The 20,738-nt window shown below is 42.2% G+C and overlaps 1 protein-coding gene and 1 pseudogene across 9 annotated transcripts in view; both read right to left on the reverse strand.

Annotated features, from left to right (window-relative positions):
• Positions 1-8,280, reverse strand: part of TAF1 (TATA-box binding protein associated factor 1) — a 94,922-nt gene extending 86,642 nt beyond the window's left edge. For 3 of the 6 annotated variants that reach the window (XM_081125481.1, XM_081125479.1, XM_081125478.1), the window contains exons 1-7: positions 8,029-8,280; positions 6,917-7,031; positions 6,663-6,779; positions 3,106-3,225; positions 1,776-2,017; positions 1,183-1,401; positions 348-566 (exon numbers count right to left, since the gene is read on the reverse strand). In XM_081125481.1, coding sequence (XP_080981607.1) covers positions 348-566; positions 1,183-1,401; positions 1,776-2,017; positions 3,106-3,225; positions 6,663-6,779; positions 6,917-7,031; positions 8,029-8,208 — 1,212 coding nt within the window. In that variant the 5' untranslated portion in view covers positions 8,209-8,280. Of the gene's footprint in view, positions 1-347; positions 567-1,182; positions 1,402-1,775; positions 2,018-3,105; positions 3,226-6,662; positions 6,780-6,916; positions 7,032-8,028 lie in introns of those variants that run through there. The other 3 variants (XM_081125480.1, XM_081125482.1, XM_081125483.1) reach the window with 3 other exon arrangements.
• Positions 8,281-14,593: 6,313 nt separating this feature from the next.
• On the reverse strand, positions 14,594-19,890 carry LOC308551140 (rho-related GTP-binding protein RhoG pseudogene; annotated as a pseudogene). 3 transcript variants are annotated; one of them, XR_014000608.1, is made up of 4 exons: positions 19,815-19,890; positions 16,870-16,936; positions 15,842-15,931; positions 14,594-15,664 (listed from the first exon to the last, which is right to left on the reverse strand). The product of XR_014000608.1 is annotated as a rho-related GTP-binding protein RhoG pseudogene (transcript). The 3 variants fall into 3 exon arrangements; XR_014000609.1 differs by lacking the exon at positions 16,870-16,936 and having other exon boundaries at positions 19,815-19,846; XR_014000610.1 differs by lacking the exon at positions 19,815-19,890 and having other exon boundaries at positions 16,870-17,929.
• Positions 19,891-20,738: the final 848 nt, after the last annotated feature.

A 20,738-nucleotide genomic window follows, 5' to 3' on the forward strand; every position in this document is an offset into this window, starting at 1 on the left:
TGTAGAAGTAGAGAAAGACAACAAATCCCTGAATGGTCACTGTTCAAAGTTCCCACTCCAAATCCCACATCAGATACATCAAATGTGGTCCTTAACTTGAGAGTAAAAACCTGATAATGAAGAAATATCTGCCTCCTCCTACTCCTAGTCTAGCATTGCACTCATTTCACAAAAAGAATTCTTACAATGGGGCCTAGTTACCAGGGTGATATACCATACCAAGTAAAAGGCTTAGACACTTAAATCTCCCACCAAAGAAACCCTACCCAATATCTTCCCATTTTAAAAGTAAAACTGATAGGGCACTGGGCACACTGATTCTTTTCTTACATACCAGTGTTCCTTACCTCCATAATTCTACCTTTTATCACAGGTTCATGTTCCATCTTTCTCAGTTTGAAGCCATAGTCAAACCCACTGCCATCTTCAGGGACACCCAGCATATCATACCACAGTCGGGCAGGACCATAACGCCACTCAGCCACTCGTGGTTTGGTATCTGTGACTTTATCTATATCTCCAGTAGATTGGGAAAACTTGGACTCCACAGGAGCCATCATTGTGATCTGCAACACATAAAGAAGTAGAAGGGGAGGAGGATTTCCTAATCACAGATGTCCTAAGGCTATAGGGAATTTTTTTCAGAAATATATCTTTACTGATTTCAGAGAGAGGAAGGGAGAGGTAGAGAGATAGAAACATCAATGATGTGAGTCATTGATCGGCAATCTCCTGCACGCCCCCTACTGGGGATTGAGCCCACCACTTGGGCATGTGCCCTGACTGGGGATCAAACCAAGATCTCCTGGATCATAGGTTGGTGCTCAATTGCTGAGCCACACCAGCCAGGCGGCTATAGGGAATTAATAGGCAGGAGGGGAACCTAGAGGAGCCATAAGGATAATTCTTGAGCAGGACTGGTGTCAGAATACAAACAATGAAGGTATATCATGACACACTGCTTATCATTTAAACTTCCTTATTCATTAGTGTGTATATTACCATTTGCCTGTCCCCAATACTTTTCTATTATGATAGAGAAGGGACAGTCACTGGGATTGAACTCATGATTATTCAGATAATCAGCACAGGACTCTGCCTGATTTCCAATTTAGACATGAGCTAGGGAGAACTCTTTTGTCCCCCTCGTAGGTGTTAATCCCAGGTCTCTATTTTGCCTACTTCATCATCAGAGAGACACTGCTCTGGAGGTGGTGGTGGTGCATAGTCGTAGTTCCACAAAGACTTCTGGTTGACTTCTGATTCTACGGAGCACTCCACCTCCTGGATCTGCTCTTCCTGTATCAGCTCACGGTGCTTTTTTTTCCTCTTTCTCCGAGCACTCCGCCAAACAGAGGGGACATTCTTCCCTGGTCCAAAAAGACGTAGGAAGCGTAACACCTAGAACACAGAACATGTTACTATGTCAGAGACTCAATGTCAGATAGAAAATAGCAATGTCTGAGTCCGGAAATTCCCTTGAGGAGTCTACTCAACTGTCAGGGAGGGATCAAGGAGTACTGAGTTCAGATTTATAGTATCTATCTTAAAAGTAAAGAAGTATCCCTTAATAATTGGGACTAGTTCTCTTAAGACAACAATGACAATTTATATGATAATCACACATATTACAATGTATACAACTTTTTTAAGACTTGATACAATGTCATTGAATAGGGAAATCTTTAGATCTTATCCATTCTATATTCAGCATTTTAACAAAGAACTCAGTACTTAGGTCAGTGGTTTTCAATGTAGGTATTCTTAGAAAGTACCTTCCCAGGCCGAAATTCTGGGAAAAGTTCTGTGACACTCGGCAACAGCTTGGTGGCATCATGCTGCATAATCCCAGCCAATGGTAGGGTCAGCTTTCCATCCTCACATTCTGCCTGTGTTGCTTCCTGAGGTCCCATCTCAGATTCTGAGTCAGAGGAACTACTGAAGTCCACTTTCTCTGAGGCCAAAGAGGAAGGGGCAATGATGGAGGGCAAGATGATGCCTTCTCCATCTTCAGACACTGCAACAAGGAAGAAAAACCCCCTTGGCATGTAACTGTGATCATATTTCCTCAAATTCAGCCAACACCCACTCCAGGTACTATGCATGGCTCAGTGGCAGGGGATATAGTTCCAAGCACCCAAATTACTAGTAGTATGCAACCCAGAAAATTCATTCCAACTCAGTATCTCCCCACTATCCCCAACTCACCTTGTATCTGGTGCCCTAGGGTTGTGATGAGAGAAAACAAACACTATTACTACATTTACTACTTTCTGTAAGTATGTCAGGTTAAAGGAATATGACCAACAGCAAAATTATATAACACTTTATACCAGTCAGGCCTTATTATGTCCGGTTCAGGTACCCATAAGCTGGAGAATTCTTTTAGTCCACAAGATAATGAGATTATTTAGCACAGAATAAGATCTATGACATAAAGTGAACCAATGCTATTTAGCCTGCAGACGAAAAATGAAATGATTTAAAGCTCTAATAGGAGGAATTTAGGTTAACATAGCCTCAAAATGCAGGAGGATCAAACACACTGCTCTGCTCTTCCCAATCTACTGCTGCAGACACAGAAATAGGTGAGAGGATCCCTGAAGACCCTGCCTTTGAAATCTCTGAATCTGGTAGTTGGCTCTGTATGATTCATACACATAATAGGGAGCCTTCCCTATTTAATCATTTCTTTTCAAGAGAATCATCTAAACAGGTAGCTTCCAAATACAAGTATGGAGATCAGTTGCTTCAGAAATTACTCTGGGGATGCTTTGAAATTCCTGGGGTCTAACCCAGATCTTCTGAATCACACTTTCCAGGGGTGAGTCAGAAATATGTATTTTTTAAAGACTTGCAGTTATTCTGATGGGCAGGCAGATTTGAGAACCAATGACCCAAACATTTTCTTGAATGCATGCTAAAATACCGCTGTCAAACATTTTAAAAGTAAAACTTCCCTTTAATACATTAATTTGAAAATTGTATGAATCACTTCTGGAAGTTACAGCCTTTCCCAGCAGCTTAATTTTTATGTGTGTGCCAAAAGCCTGGACTTAGGAATGGAACTTGCTCCTTAGATAAAAGTAGACAGTCTCTGCTTACCACTGATAATAGCATCCTGGTCTTTATCCTTCTTTAATGGTCCTGGGGGTGGAGGTGGAGGAGGCATCAACTTGCAATCAATGTCTTCACAATCAGCATCATAGTCATCATCATCATAATCTACTGAAACCAAGGGGATCTTCTCAATATCCAGAATGTCAGAAAACAGCCCTGAGCTCCCTTGTCACTCAAGGTTTTAAAGTACCACATGAAGCACTATACAAATCCCTTAAGGACACACAGAAGATGCAGCTTCTGCCTTCAGAAAGAGATGACATTGTAACACCAAATGCTGTAACACTATGTATACCTCATACAGGAGTTAAGGGAGCTCCCAAGAACTGCTTGAAACCTTTGTGCCTGGCTCCTGATCAAATCCTATTTTATTTTTTATTTTCATCCTGCTCAATCTCATAACTGAATTTAACATTCTCTATCAGTTAGTTTCCTTGAAGACAGGACTTTCCTCTCACCTCCCAAGTCTTTGACACATTTTTTTCTACCTTCTGCAGTTTGTTATTCTCTTCAATGACATCACTCAATACTTGGTCCTGAACAGTTTTTATTCCTCTACACTGTCCATTCCCTTTTCTCAAGAATCATCTTTTCCAGATTTAACCCAAATCTATGTCTTGCCCTGATATACCCCCTCTACAATTGCAACGCATGTTCTGCTGCCTAAAGAACCTTCCCACTCAGATATTCAACAACTGCATCTCATATCACACTGAAATACCCTTCACCTCTTTTAAAATCCCTTGTTACTATCAATACCACCTCCATCCTCATTTTCTCAGCTTATAACTTTAGTCTCCTGTCTCCATCAGTCTCTTACCCCTAACACACCTTTTCCAATCAATCATAAAGTCATTATAACAACTTCCATTTATTGAGTTCCCATAACGTACTAGGTATTTGTAGCTATTTTATCCATAATCATCCCAATAATGCAGCAATGTAGAATTATTCTGAGATATAGAAGTTAAACAACTTAGGACCATATGGTTTTAAGCGAAAAAGTCAGAAATTAAGCCTGATTTAACAACAGAGCCTGTACTCTTTTCAACACATTTCCTTACTCACCAAGTCCTACTGATCCTTTATCAGCAACTCTCAAGCTTGGCCCTGCCTATCATTTTCTGCTATTGTCACTCTACTCTAGATCTTAATAACTTTACATCTAGCCTGCAAGAGCAGTCTATAAGTAACTCTGCCCCTTTACTCTTTTTCTAACCAAATCCCCAAAGCATCAACTATCACTTTTTCTTTTCCTTTTCATTTAGGAAGGCAACTAACATTAAGGTAGATCTATCGTGACAGTGCATTATGTAGGTACTTTCACACCACGTGATAATGAACTTAAATTCCCCCGAAAACCCTATTAATAAGGTAGGTACTATCTCCTTTATTGCAGACAAGAAAACTGTGGTATTATTACAAATGAGAAGTCCAAACCTCAGAGAATGAGCAACTTTCCCAGGGTCAAACTAAATATGGAATTGAGATTTGAACCTATGATATGCTGACTTCCAAAGTCCATTTTCTTTTCATTATACCACTCTGCCTCTTACTTAACAATCTGTTGGTTCACAATCCTTTATGGTATCAAATCCCAAGTAATACATACAAAAAGGTGCTATCAAATAGCTCTATCCTTGGTTCTTGCTATTTGGCAGTATGTTTCCCATTCGTTTCAAGAAAACCTGCTGGTCAAATCCTCCCCCAAACACAATACTCACTGATTTCTATTTTCCAAATGTTTGGACAAGCCATGTTTCCAAACCAAAATGCCCTGCTGCTTCCTCTCCATCAAACCTTGTCTTTCAAAATTTTACTTAAAATTCACCTCCATAAAGCGTTTTCTAATGACCTCCACCCACTTCTAATTATTCCAAAGAAACACCCCTGTAAATCAAGCTGTGAAGGGGCGAATGCCAGGGAAGGAAGAAGCTAAGAGCATAGATGAAGGCATCCTCAGAAGACAAGGGAACTTAGAAAAGAACATCCCAGAGTAGCTACCTAATGCAGCATCATCCTTTCCAGGTCAACTCATAAAACCCAACTACGAAACCCTCACCTACCCTCTTCTTTACCATCCCTAGCCAAGACAATAAGCCCAAACCTGAATAGTACATCCTCTGAAAATCAGAACTGCTACCACCTTTCCCTTAGCCTAAGTTAGGATGCTCAAAAATAAGTTATACTATTTGACTTAGCTATTCTGGCAGCTCAAAAATAAATATAACACTCCTCATGGAAGCATGAGCTTGTAGCTGGTTTATGCCTTCTCATGATGAATAATTTTGCTTTGCATTCATTTATCCCACCTTCCCCAAATGATAATATCCCTGAAGATAAAGCCTGTATCTTCTATTTTTCTGGGTTACTTCTTGTGCATGTGGTACAGTTAACTCTCTTTATACAAGCAGCACTCAAACCCATTAACTGGCCCTGAAGAAACTAAGTTCAAGTATTTACCAAGGTTTTATCTACAATTCTCAGCAGCCTGAAATCTAATTCAAAGAGGTGGGCAATGAGCAACTTCATATAAAAATTTCAAGCAGCGAGAGGTAATGTGGGGCTATGGAAAAAATGAACTATGACCTAGATTCTATACCACAGAACTGAGCTCCTCAAGGTCAGAAAGTGGATTTTATTATCTTTGCATCATACTGTCCATCACAGTTTATAGTGCATGACAGGTGCTCAATGTCTAATAAACTGAACTGATGAATTAGTCAACGTCTGCCACTAGCTAACTGTAGAACTTTTGACAAAGTTCAAGTTTTGCAAACCTATGATGAGGTTAAGAATAAATAATCAGCCCTGGCCAGTTTTGCTGAAGGGTTCCAGGTTCAGTTCCGGCCAAGGGCACGTAGTTTGGTTGTAGGCTCGATCCCCGGCCCGGGCAACCAGTCGATGTGTCTCTCTCACATCAATGTCTCTGTCTGCCTGTCTCTCTCCCTCCCCCTTCCACTCTCTCTGAAAAGCAAAAACATGGAAAAAATATCCTAGGGTAAGGATTAAAACACACACACACAAAAAAACTTAAAATAAATAATCACTAAGACCCCTTCCAACTCTGACATGATTCTATAATATAGCACCTTATATATGTTGTGAGTAAGCATTAAGTGCACTGTGTCAGCAAATAGGTAGTGAGTGATTAACAGAAGTTGAGCCAATAAATACATACATTTATATGACATTGTAGACTTAATCCTTCCTTGAGGACAGAGTTTAAATAGCATCTAAAACAGTGCCATGAACACTGTAGCTACTAAAATAGATGATAAGAAGGAAAGCATTATCATCCTTACTTGGCACTCATCAAGAATTTGGGACTAACCAGTATGAGAAATAAAAGCCTGAGTATGGTGACATACTCTGCCCCAGAACATAAAAAATAGCAGCGTTCAGAACTGAGCTAAAAAAGGGAGCTAAGTAGAACAAAGACACAGAGCACGAACAATGGCAGAAAGCCTACATAGAAACAAACTGGACTACACAGCAAGAAAGTGCACTGGAATGCTCTGTTGATGACACCAAAGAATCACCTGAGTGGCAAAGGGGTTGCAAGCTCCCCATCGTCTGCTGGTATCTTCGACTTTCATCTTCTGCTACCTCACTGATGTCTGAATAGTCCACAGCATCTTCTGTGCTCCTGATCCATCCTATAAATAAAAGGGGTGGGGATAGAGCTCAACAAAGAGCAAGTAATTCTCATTCCCTTAGATAATTCCCATCAAAAAGTACAGGTACAGTAGTGGCTAGCCTCCTCCCCCGCCTTGCTCCCCATGACCCACTTCACCTTCATCATTTACCAGAGCACCGTCATTCCCAGTCAATTCTTCATTTGCCGTGAGTTCAGTGATCAGGCTGCCCAGACCCAAAGCCCCCAAGCCTGCCAAGTGCTTCTTACACTCCTGAAAAAGGGACAGCACCAGAGTGGAGGACGACAACTAAACTCAAGCTTCCCACACTACAAGGCTTATTTCCCTGGTCCACAAACCTCTAAGTACACATGAAAAATGACTATGCTGCATGCTAAAAGGAGCATCCATCACATTAAAAACTGTAAGGTAAATCTTCCACTGAACTCCATGGCAATCAGACCTTTATTAGCATATATCCAATTTCATCACCATACTTTAAAGTAATATAAGAAAAATAATTCAAAGAACCACCACCAAGACTAAATGAATGGAACAGTTCTATGAACAAAGGCTAAGGCAACTGAGGTCAGGTTGGATTAAAGAAGGCAAGGCAAGAACCTTTTTTACTAACTTGCGTGTGTTGCAGGGAAGGAGAAATATTGGTCAATATTTTCTCCAAGAGAAAATGAACCTAAATCCAAGTAGCTGAGTTACAGTTGGGCATAGGAAACAATTTCGTGAATGTCAGGGAACACTGGGATAACCATCTAAGAGGTTCATTGGGACCACAAAAGGTCTGATGGTTTGAACATTCACTGTCATAAGAACTGGGGCCTGAACCACATGATCTGTTGCGGGTTCTGTTCATTCCTCTAGCTCTAGAGCAACTTCAGTCAGAAATTCAGGCAGATTCAAGAATCCTCAAGAAGGTTCTCATAGCGACGGTTTGAAAGCAACCTCACTAGGGGCTAAGCTGCTATTTTTCCTAGTGCCTGATCAGAAGTTATTTCCAAAGCCACCCACATCAGCGCCTGACCTTACGGGGGTTTGCCTACCATTGTCTCTGCTCCCCACCCTCGCCCAGAACTGAGCCCCTCACTCTACGTTACTGCACGATCTACTAGGAGGGTATCTGCTTGTCGTTCCCTCTTCTCTTACGCCACATCGCCCTCTGTTCTCGGATCCTAAGCACCCTCTCCTCTCCTCACTCCACTTCCTCCCCTTAGTCGCACCACTCCCAGCCCTACTCCCAAGCCCATCCCCTCACATCGTCCAAGACGCTTTCCCCCTCCAGCTGCCCAGCTCCATTGATGTTGCCGAAAAGGAAACCGGTTAAAGAAAATGGGCCGCCTCCAGTAGAATCATCATCGCTGTCCGTGTCTGACATGATGGCGGCCGCGGTACCCGCAGCAGCTGCGGGAACCAGCAAATCCCTGCTTGGACCCATGTACCGGATATACGAACATTAGTCGCCCAGAAGTGACTCACTGTGCTCCTTGACCTTACCCGCCCCTACCGGAAACGGAATAAGGGAAAAAAAAAAAAAAACCACACACGGAAGGACCGGCCTTCCTACGAGAAAGTAGAATTGGTGTTACTACTTTACTAACGGCTCTTGATTCGACCATACGCGATCAGGAGGCTGGATATGCAGAAAGCGATTGGTCAAAGAAAATGTTCGGTCCTGCCCCTTACGCTTACCTGCGCAGGAGCATTCTCATTGCTCCGGCTCTTCCACCAATCGGAAGGAGTAGTCTGGGTCACGTGGGCTACGTCAAGTCTCACGTCACAGTACATGGAAGTAAGGATGAGAACTGGTCCTCCTTGTCTGGTGTGTGCTGTTTCTGCACTCAGTCCCAGAGACAAACCGGCCGCAAGTTGCACTGCCAAAGGTACTTTTGTTAGTTGTTTTAATTGACATTTCCCCACACAAATGTATTTTCCCCTCCGTTTTATTTGGGGAAATGTGAAAGTAAAACGAGTAAAATGAGCAGCTGACCCTTCACCTAGATTCACAATTGTTAATATTTTGCCGGGGTTTTTTCTGAACCATTTGAAAGTAGGCTACTATCTGATACCGTGATTCTTCACGCCTAAAAATAACACATTTTTCTACGTAACCACTTCACCATTAAAACATCTTTAAAAATTAACATTAAATCAGTACCAGTTAACATACAATTCTCATTTAAATTTCCCCAATTGTCCTCTAATTGGAGCATTTTACATTTCAATCCACGACCCACTCAATCCAGGTTCATGCATTGCATTTGGTTATCTCCCTTTAGTCCCTCAGTCCAGCGATTTTCTTTGTGTTGCATGACACTACCGTTTTGGAAGAATCCAGGCAAGTTGTCTTGAAAATGTTCTATATTCTGATTTTGTCTGATTGTTTCTTCAAACTGATTCAGGTTAAATATTTTATCAGGTACCGGAAGTACCAATATGGGTGATGCTAAATTTGATCACATAAAAAAGAAAAAATCGTGACCACCAGATCTCTCCATCGCAAAGTCACGTTTTTCCTTTTGTAATCAGTAAATAGTCTATGGAGTGATACTTTGAGATTGTATGAATATTCTGTTTCTCATAGCTCCTGCACCCAGTTATATTGGGAGAGTCCAAGAGGGTGATTTTTCTAATTTTTAACTTCCTTCTACATTTTTTAACTTTACTTTATCAGTAAAGAAGAACTAACCCCTTTTATAACCTTTCTCACATTTTTAATGTGTTATAATCTAGCACCATCATTATCCTTTTTGATGTTTAAGACTCTCTCCAAGTTATCCAATGGGAACCACTTTACTCTGGCTCCTGTGTTCTTTCCACACGACCCACTAGTCTTTGAACACATATTTGTTTTTTGGCACAAGACGTTCCAGGCTTGCTTTGTACATTCTCTGCCAGGACCTGAAATAAGCCATTTCTCCAAGGAGCCCTAGTTCCTTTTAGTGGGGAATGGTATTTAGAAACTGGGGCATCATTGCTTGTATGCCCTTTCAGTGGAGAGAGAGCTAAAAAAGTAATGAGTTTATACTAATAGCTCCAATTCAAATTCAATACCACAAGGTTCTCCCTCACTTTGCTGTTGTCATTAATCTTCACTGGAGGATACTTTCTCCATTGACTTTTTAGAGCGGGAGGGAGGGGGGGAGAGAGAGAGAGAGAGAGAGAAACATCTTTGTGAGAGACACATTGGTTGGCCGGGGTTCAAACCCAAGACCCTACAGTCCACAGGCTGATGCTCTAACCCCTTAGCCACACTGGGCATGGCTGGAATATGTTTTTCGTTTTTTTAAATATATCTTTATTGATTTCAGAGAGAGGAAGGGAAAGGGAGAGAGAGAGAGAAACATCAGTGATGAGAGAGTCGTCATGGATCGGCTGCCTCCTGCACGCCCCCAACTGGGGATTGAGCCCGCAACACGGGCATGTGCCCTGACCAGGAATCAAACCACGATCTCCTGGATCCTACGTCAATGCTCAACCACTGAGCCACACCCAGCTGGGCTGGAATATGTTTTTAATGTACCTTATACTGCCTCATGGATCCTTGTGCTTGAGGAAAAGCAGATACAATGAGAGGTAGGTGGAGGCTTGTAGAATGTGACATGGAAGGGGACTTCAGATACTATAAATATTAAAGATGCCATTCTTAACTCAAAATACAGTTTTACATAGACTTACTATATGACCCAGCAATTCCATTCATAGGTGGAATTAAAAACATGTCCACACAAAACCTTGTACGCAAAAGTTCACAGCGGCATTATTCGTAATAGCCAAAAAGTAGAAACAATCATATGTCCCTCAACTATGAGTAGATAAAATATGGTATATCCATATAATGGAATATTGTTCCGCAATAAAAGGAAATGAAGTACCCATTTGTGCTACAAAATGGATGAACCTTGAAATCATTATGCTAATTGAAGGAAGCAAGTTCCAAATGGCCACATTTTGTTTGACTCCATTTATATGAAATGTTCAGAGAAGACAAAGTAGATAAATGGTTGCCTGGGGCTGGGGGGTAGGAACAGGGATTAACTACAGGAAGGGTCTCTTCGGGGTGATGGAAATGTTCTAAAACTGAACTTTAGTGATAGTTGCATGACTTAAATTTACTAAAAATCATTAAATTGTACTTTGAAATGGGTAAATTTTATGGTATATAAATTATACCTCAATAAGGCTATTTACAAAACAAAACATGTTTTTGCTTTTCCTTACTAGTGCATTTAATAGTGCACCAGCACTATACTGTATACAATTACCAGCCAGGATTAGTTAATTTTTATAACAAACAGAGGAAGAATCATTTCCTGAGATAACTGGGAGAAGCAAAGAACATTAAATGATATGTCTTATTTTTACGACTCCAGCCCCTAGTACAGTAATGCCTGTAACAGTAGGAGCTTGATAATTGTTTACTGAATATACTGTAATAAATGAGAAAAATCTCCTACAGCAAACTAGTCATCAGTGAAAACCAGAAAATGAAGCTAAATGCTGGGGATGAGGGGTGGGGGCCAGAACTAGAGAATCAATGTTAGCAGGGCAGGCAGTTCCCTACACTGATTGTCTGATGTAGAAAAATAAGTACAGTTACACATAGGTACAATGTTCAGTACAACAATTACAGTTATTCTGTCCTTTGCAAGTTAAAAATCATTTCGAAGCCACTCAGAATGGGAGTAGTGGTGAGGAATTACTTTGCTTTTTAGAACGCAACAGACCCAATAAAGTCAAACAAATTTATTACCATCCATTATGAATAACTTAAAAGTGATATTAGCATGTTAGTCTTCATACAAGTTCCTTTTAAGTATAAAAAGATGTCAGTGCATGCTTAGGATCATCAAATCAGCCCAATACAAAACCACTCTGTCTTGCGGCTCACACCTCCATTTGTTAGAGGACACAAGTTGCCCAAACCAAACCTAGGCTTACATTTGGGAATTGGCCAGGCAAAGAACAGCAAGGGGCACTATTAAAAGCCACTTAGCCCGGCTGGTGTGGCTAAATTGGTTGAGCATTGTCCCAAGCACCAGGAGGTCACTGGTTCAATTGCCATGTCAGGGTGCATGCCCAGATTTCGGGCTTAATCTCCAATAGGGGGTGTACAGGAGGCAGCCAATAAATGTTTCTACCTCTTCTTCTCCCTCTCTGAAATCAGTAAACACATTTTCTAAAAAGCCACTTTAAAATATTTCAGTAGCTAAACAAAGTTCCCAGAAACATAGGTGACAGCCATTTTTCTAGCCCCTTTCACCATGAAGTCCTGTGAGAACCCCAGCAGCATCAATCAGAACATCCCGAGACTGGAATACATGAGCAATAAGTGCTTTCATTTGGCTGCCTGAGGGAAAACTCAGGCTCTACACAGGGCAAAGGGGCACTCATGCCCACAGTTGACTCTTCTAGTCACCATACTTCTATAACAGCAAAGCTACTTTCCAAAGTGCTCCTGTGTCTTAGTTGAGGAGGGCCACCCTCACTCTCTTCCGGTTAATAACATATTGTTCATAAAGAATCCCTGCCACCCCACACAGGAAGCCCTGGGTCACCCAACGTGAAACAATACATTGAAATTGAGATAGACGGCACATGCCAGACAATATTATCCACCCTGGCTCCTCCACAGCTTTAGACAATCAACTGGTGTAGAAATACCAACGAAGTGCTATATGAAGTGGAGGGTACAAGTGATGAAGGAAAAGTAAAACTAAACACTTGAGTACCTGGTGAGGGAAAAAGGAAACCAGAAGAAAAAAAAGGAAGAATAGAGAGTTGACATAATCTTCTATCTTCTATCAACATTTGATTTCTCCTTGACCTCCAGGTTCCAGATTCTCAAAGAGTAAGGTTGCCTGATTTAGCAAATAAAAATACAGTATGCCCCCATTAAATTTGTATTTCAAGTAAAAAGCAAATAATGTTTTAGTGTATGTCCCAAATATTGCATGATACATACAAATAAGTTATATGTAAAAAATTATTTTAATTTTTTAAAATTTAAATTTATTGGGGTAATATTGGTTAATAACATGTTTCAGGTGTACAACTTTATAATACAACATCTGCATACCCCATTGTGTGCTCACCACCTGGTCTAGTCTCCTTCTGTCATGTAAAGTGTCACTGTTTTTTCTGGCAACCCTATCCAGGAGGTTCAGTTAGCCTGAGGCTGCTCTGATCACATCTCCTTGACCTCCAGGTTCTAGATTCTCGAAGAGTAAGATTGTCAGAAAGCCACAGCAAGACTATAGCAGAGCAAAGCATAGACACTTCACCCACCACAGGAGGAGGTAGGGAGGTATGTGATCCTTTTAGCTGCCAAACTCAAAAACCCAATGTTATTTTGGCATGAAAGGATATGTACACAATGGAGTTGTCAACAGCTAGCTGCCAGGTGGAGAAGTTTTTCTTCCATATCAAAAGGTCAGAAATACAACTATGGAGAAGTGGGCGCACTGGGGGAAGGAATCTGATTCATACTGCCCCAGGCTGAGCAACTCCAGCCCCGGGCTGGAGAACCAACAAACTCCAACTCTCTTGAGACCTCACAAGGCACACGGGGCTGAACACACACACACAAACACACACACATCCCCCAAGATGTACAGAGGAGGGAAGAACAGGAAGAGAGCAAGGTAGCTTTTATAGTAACTCGGGAATGACAGCAAAAGAGAAGTCTCAGAATCACAAAACTCCCTCACAATGACTGACAACATTTTGGTTGGATGGTTGGTTGGTTGGTTGGTTTTACTTAGGGGGTTAAGCTTCAGTGGTAGTTCCTTTTTTTTTAAATCCTCACTGGAGATTTTTTTTTTTTTTCCATTGCTTTTCAGGGAGTGGAAGGGAGAGAGAGAGAATCATCGATGTGAGAGAGAGACATTGATTGGTTGCCTCCCGCACATACCCCAGTGGGGCCAGGGCTTGAGCCTGCAACTGAGGTACGTGCCCTTGGCTGGAATCAAACCCTGGACCCTTCAGTCCACAGGCCGATGCTCTAACCACTGAGACAAAGCAGCTAGGGCCTTCAGTAGTAGTTCCTTAAAATGAAAGGTGACGAAGGAAAAAGCCACACAGAAGCCTCAGAGGCACAGCTTTTCAGAGGGATTGTTAATTCCACCTCACCAGGCCCATAGTGCTATTAGAATCTCATAGAAGATCTGACCATCAGAACCCACATCCAATGCACTATCGTGACCAGGTGCCAAACCTAGCTTCTGAGGATGGAAGAGGAAAAATAACAAGTCTGTGACTGACATTACTTTCAAAGGCATGAAGAGGGCCACATTATGCTTTTTTCCCCATAGCCTTCTCCATGGGAATTCCTAGTTCCTACTAACCCAGCATCTCTGAAACTGTTTCCAGAGATATTAATAGGTGTTGCATAAGACCAAAAAAAAGTTCAGGAAATGTTGCATACTTATTAAAAGTTACAGATTCCTGCAGTAGAGGAACCTCTTCATCTTTACTTAAATAGCTGGTCCCTGACTTATATGACCACAGAACCCTTTTAAGGAACATCTTTTACCATGTCACAGAACTTTGGAAAATACTGCTTAACCAGTTTTGCAAAATGTCTCATCTCAAAATTGGGAGATACATGTCAACATTGGGAACACCCAGGAATCACACACAAATTGGTTTTCAATAATGCCTTTGCTGGTGTTGCTCAGTGGTTAGAGCATCACCCAGCAGACCGAAGGGTCATGGGTTTGATTCCAGTCAAGGGCACATACTTGGGTTGCAGGTTTAATTCCTGGTCCTGGTCAGGAGGCAACCAATCGATGTGTCTCTCACATTGATGTTTCCCTCCCTCCCTCCCTCCCTCCCTCTCTGTCTGAAAATCAATGGAAAAAATATCCTCAGGTGAGGATTAACAAAAAAAATTCTATCAGAAAGTTTAAGGCAATGATTGGAAAATTGGAAAGCCTTGTCCTTCTGTGAGGCACTTGCTAAATGGTAAATACAGCCAAGAAAGCTGAACTTTAAAAGCAAACAAGTAAAAGTCTACAAAGAACTACTTAGTTGTAGCCTGGCCAGGACAGGAGAGAACAGCGCTCGGTGGTGGTTCCTTTTACCACTTTGATGGGACACACACACACTTAAACTTCCTCCAAAAGGTTCAGAACAAACTGCAAAGCAGCCATGTATGTCTTCGTTCCTCCAAAAGCCTAGTAGCTGGGACCCTAGGGTTTCCAGAAGAAGAGACAAATGGCTCTGTGGGCATTGTTAAATGCTGTCAAAAGAGTCCCCCCTTATTCCCCTTGTGTGAAGTCCCAAAGTACCACTCCGAAAGCTATAAGAGGACACACTTTTTGGTGATCTTCTTTGTGGCAGGGTAAAGCACAGCACGGACAGCTTCTGAAAATACCTCGTGTACCCCATCCTGCATCAGGGCAGAACATTCCAGATACTTCACAGCCCCCACCTGCTTAGCCAGGGATGTGCCTTGCTGAGGAGTTGTGGGCACTAGGCTCTGTTCCTTCAGCTTCTTCACTGTCTCAAGGTCACTCCGCAAGTCCCTCTTGGTGCCTACCAGCAGAACAGGTACATTGGGGCAATGATGGGAGACCTCTGGGTGCCACTTATGCCTCACATTGGCATAAGAGGGTGGGTTGCCAATGGAAAAACAAATGACAAAGATATTTGTCTGGGGGTAGGAGAGAGTTCTCAGTCGGTCATATTCTTCTTGACCAGCTGTGTCCCACAGGTTCAGGCTGACGATTTGGCCATCCACAGATGTCTGGGCACTATAGTTGTCAAAGACAGTGGGGATATACTCTTCAGGAAAGGCATTTGTTGTGTAACTGATGAGGAGGCAGGTCTTACCTACAGCCCCATCTCCTACAACCACACATTTGATCGTCTGCATTCTTCCCTTTGGAGTCCTATGTATAAGAGAGAAATGAAGAATGTTCCCAGATGCTTGGTTAATTAAGGGAGCCTAAGGTCATAAATGTTTGTCTCGAGAAAGAGAATAGGTGAGACCACCCCCTCCACTGCTGGTTCCCTTCACACTATAGAAGAATCAGCTGGGAAAGGTGGTATAGGGCAAGAGCTCTTACCGTGGACTGCAAGAAGATAGGCTTCAGTAGGTCCTAAAGGTCGCCTCTGAAGTTGTGTGCAATCATATGTATGCACATAAGTGAATTTTTCTGGAAAGAAGATCCAAAGTTGTTATCAGACTCTTGAAAAGGGCTGTGAGCCAAAAAAGATTAAAAACCATTCATATACATAGGTATTTATGCTACATTGTCATAAAGTCTGAGTATATTGTACCAAAAGTGCTAAAATATAGTAGATGCTCAATAAATGGTAACTAATTTTTTAAAAAGTATAGAAAGAAGGTTCCCAAAGTTGAAACAAAAGAAACAAGGCTCTCACCTTGGGTCTGTGGCTATAAACTCAGCAAAGGAACCTCTGTTCCTGAAAAAATGACACTACTGGAATGAAAGGTGGGCCAGTCAGAATCAGTTGTATAGAGAAGTGGTTAAGAGTCCCAAGCTCTGAGGTCAGACCACCTAGAGTCAAAAACCAGTCCTGTCTTATCCTAAGCCTTGTGAACTTGGGAAGATTTTTAACCTGATGCTTAAATGAAAGAATGCAGGTGCAGTAATTGTTAGTGCCTGCCACGTAAGAAGTACTTATTAAGTTTTAGAAGCTACTATGTCTACATATTATTTTATTCTGCTGGGGAAGGCAAAAGTTCTGTAATGTGATTACAATGCTAGACAAGACGGGTCTCATCCCTTCCCACCTTATCTGAGTAAAACTACAGGTCACAAGAGCACCATACTCTTGTCCATTTCTTCATGAATAACGTATTTGGAGGTTAATGGCATGGCACAGATGATCTCCAAGAAGCATGTTTACTATGAACTCCCGTGTTTAAACACCCATATTAATATCCTGTCAATGTCCTACCTGTCCCCCCAGCACTCCAGTTTCTTTAGTTTCTTACCTATTGCCCTAATTTCAAACCCAATCTTTATAGCATTAACTTCTTCAAGTGTCAGAACATGAACGAAAGGGGATAAATTGTCATATGTATTTGATTATAGAAACAAATATTGAGAATCAATTAGTTCCTCACCTTGGGAATTTGAGAGAATAGACACATCCCCCATCCTGTTGTCTTATTGGCAAAGGTCTGTATTAGGCTCGTATCATAGACAAAAACAAAATAAAACAACTCATTTTGGGTCATGGTAAAGAAAAGTTGGCCTTCTGAGTATGCTTCACACAGACGAACTAGGGGTAGTTCTCTTTCCACACAGCCAATTCTGATCAGGGAAGCATTCCACCTAGAAGCCTTGGGTAGCACAGGTCCCACAGCTAAAAGTCCAGAGCGCAATTCAGGACTAGTAGGCTACCATCCCAGGGTATTCGCTGACCAGCAGCTCTGTCTTTTTCCATGTAGGAATAAACATAAGGATCAAACACATATGGTCAATGGAAACAGGGCAAAGTTACTATTACATTCCTTGAGAATAGCCTTCCATGACTTTCCCAGTCTGGATTAATTCAGTTTTCCTTTGAATTCCTATAGCAGTCAATGTTTGTACAACTCATCTTCTCAGCTTCTTCTAGGTATCATCCAGTGTCAAACATCTCTGCTCAAAGTGAGTGCTTTCAGGACAATAGTGCATCTAAGGGAGTTGCAGAATCAGAGCAGAACTCTTGGGCACAAAGACAACTTTGCACCCCAAGCTCAGCTCCTCATCTTTATAACTGAGAAAAGGCATCTACATTGATTTCTACTTGTTTATATCTACCAATACTCCTGGTATATATGGCCTTCAGCTGGGCACTCAAGTCCCACTGATGGCTGAGGGCCTAGATGATGAAATGCAGCTAGAACATCTCGGGTCTGAAACAAAACTCAAAATATTCTCACCCATAACAAGCTCTCTGTGAAAGGGAGGGTTCAGCAAAAGCCCTAGGTATTTTGGGAGGCCGTTTGGTACAACTGACTCATTTATTCAGCCTGCATGTTCATTATAATATTTTATCTACTTGTGTATATGTTTAAAATTCTCCACAGTTAAAAAGTTTTAAAATAATACTAAAAATACATCCAAAATAATTGAAAACAGGATCTTGAAGAGATAGTTGCACACTCATGTTCATTCCTTCACTATTCACCAGTGCCAAGAAGTGGAAGCAGCCTAAATGTCCATCAATAGATGAATGGATAAAGAAAATGTGAAGAAGCCCGGCAGGGTGTGGCTCAGCGGTTGAACTTCGACCTAGGATTCAGGCGATCGGGGTTCGATTCCCGGTCAGGGCACATGGCCGGGTTGCGGGCTCGATCAATGACTCTCATCATTGATGTTTCTATCTCTCTCTCTCTTCCTCTCCTTTCCTCTGAAATCAATAAAGATATATTAAAAAAAAAAAAAAAAAAGAAAATGTGAAGAAGAAAAAGGAAATCTTTTCACATGCTACACCATGGGTGAACCTTGAGGACTTTATGCTAAGGGAAATAAGCCAGTCATAAAAAGCCGAATACTGCATGATCCCTATTATATGAGGTATCTAGAAGAGTCAAACTCACAGAAACAGCAAGTAGAATGAATGGTGGTGGCCAGGGGCTGGGGGAGGTGGAAATGGAGAGTTGTTTAATGGGTAGAGAGTTTCAGTTTTGCAAGGTAAAAAAATCTGAGATCTGTTACACAGCAATGTAAACATAGTTAACACTACTGTATATGTAAATTGGTTAAAAATACTAAAAATAAAACTTTTTTAAAGGGTTGGAATCTCTGAGAGAAGGCTAGGAGTTAGAAGAGAAAGGCAAATATTCTATTCATCACCTATATGAGAAAAGCTTGTTTACTTCAGTTCCAGGATCCAGCACAATACTGTTCCCTCCCCATCACCACCACTATCCTCACTGTCCCAAGTACTACTATGGGCAATGAACTGCTAGGAGGGACTAAAAAAGGGTAGAAACAAAGAAAAAGAATGCTAGAAGCTTACCATCGTGTGGTAAAGGCAGGACTTACAAAAAGGCAAATAACAGTACACAGTAATGCATGGCTCAGAGAGGGGAAAAAGTTTCCCTATGGGGAAGCAAAGGGAAACTAAAAATTGAGAGCCTGCTATAGGCATTGTGTAAAGTACTTGCACCCATCTTTTCTTATTTTAACCTCGCAGTAGCCCTGTCAAGTAGACATCAGAGCAGCTCAGAGATCTTTAGGATGCCTCTAGGACTGGAAATTGGGAGGCCTGGAGCTGCAGGCACCAGCACCCCAGAAGGCTCCCTTCCACGTTAGTCATTCACTGTTAACCTTGGAATTACAATTTCTTCTAAATCTTCCCATCTCATCTGACAAAACATCCTTCTTCACATGTACAGTCTGCGCAGCAGTCAATTTTCTCCTAGGTTGGACATGCAATATAAAAGACCCATAACAGTGAAAACAAGAATGCAGATCAAAGCACTACTGTTTGTGGCTCATTCTCCTCGAAGTCTCACCCTTTCAGCAAGTCTCAGTCTAATCCACTTGAAAGCACTATTTCTCAAGCCAAAACAATTCAGAAGACCCCCATTTTTATTTACTACTTTCTGCAACTTAGTTATTCACTAAATCAGGGGAGCTTTTTCACATTGAACACTGATTTCTTTGGTTCAGGTGCAGTCAAAGAATTCAGACACCTGGGGCCGAAGGAAGCCCTGTGAACACTCCTCAACCAGGAGCCAGGAGTGACTATTCTGTGCCTGGCAATTTCACCAGAGAGGCAATCCCAGTAACCCATCAATAGCCACCACAAGCCCGCTGGGCACATCTCTCACATCCCTCTCCACCAAGGGTGGTGGGTTCTGGGGCTTCATCTGGACTCGAGCCTGGGACAGAGGGGTGCCCCACATCAGATTCACAAATAGAGCTGACTCACCCTTCCCTGTTACACATACAGCCCATGCCACCCTCAGATCTCTTCCATCCGAGGAGTGACTCATATACTAAGGTCCCAGGGACTGGGGGACTTGAGAAAAGAGCGGAGGTGGGCACCACTTGGGGGTTCTCAGTAGATTACCGGGCCAAAGTGGTCGTTCTCCTGCGAGGTTCAACCGCCGCTAGCAGAGCCTCCCGAAAGTCTCTCGCTCAGCTCTGCCCGGGCGGCGGGCTCAGCGCCACATCCGGGCAGCAACCGAGTCCCATGGCGTCGGGCCCCGAGACCTCCTGGGAAGTGGAGTTCTGGGGCCATCCTCGCCGTCTGCAAGTCACAGGATCCTAAACTACACCTCCCGGTAATCGAGGATTACTTACATCCTGACCCCAGGACCAGTTTCGCGGTTGGAGGATCCCCTGGCCTCACCTTCCCCTTGGCAAAGTGAGATCACGCCTTCCTTCCTAAGCCTCTGGTTTTCCTCAGGGCCAATATTAACATAAAGAGGCAGTCAGGGAACTGAGAAAGTGTTAGGAAAAATGGAGCTGATACAAGAAAATGAGGTAAGTGAACGAATTAGGTCACCATATATTAGTTTGCATTTTCTAGAGTTTTATATAAATGGAGTCATACAGTACAAGCTTTTTTAAAACCATGTTTCTATTGATTTTTTAGAGAGAGAGGAAGGGAAAGGGGGAGAGAGAAAAACATTGCTGAGAAACATTGATCAGCTGCCTCCTGTACGCCTCCTTCTGGGGATGGAGCCCAAACCCTGGGCATGTGCCCTGATGGAATCAAACCTGCAAACTTTTGGTGTACGGATGACACTCCAACCAATTAAGCCACCCAGCCAGGGCTTTTCTTCTTCTTCTTCTTTTATTAATGGAGTTTATTTTTAGAACAGTTTTAGGTTCACAGCAAAGTTGAATTGAAAATACAGAGAATTCCCACGTATTCCGTAACCCCTCATGCACACAACTGCCCCCATGATCAGCATTCACCAGAGTGTCGGCACATTTGTTACAGCTGATGAACCTACAATGACACATCATCATTATCCAAAGTCCATAG

This window comes from Miniopterus schreibersii, assembly GCF_964146895.1.
Source record: "Miniopterus schreibersii genome assembly, chromosome: X".
Lineage (NCBI taxonomy): Eukaryota > Metazoa > Chordata > Mammalia > Chiroptera > Miniopteridae > Miniopterus > Miniopterus schreibersii.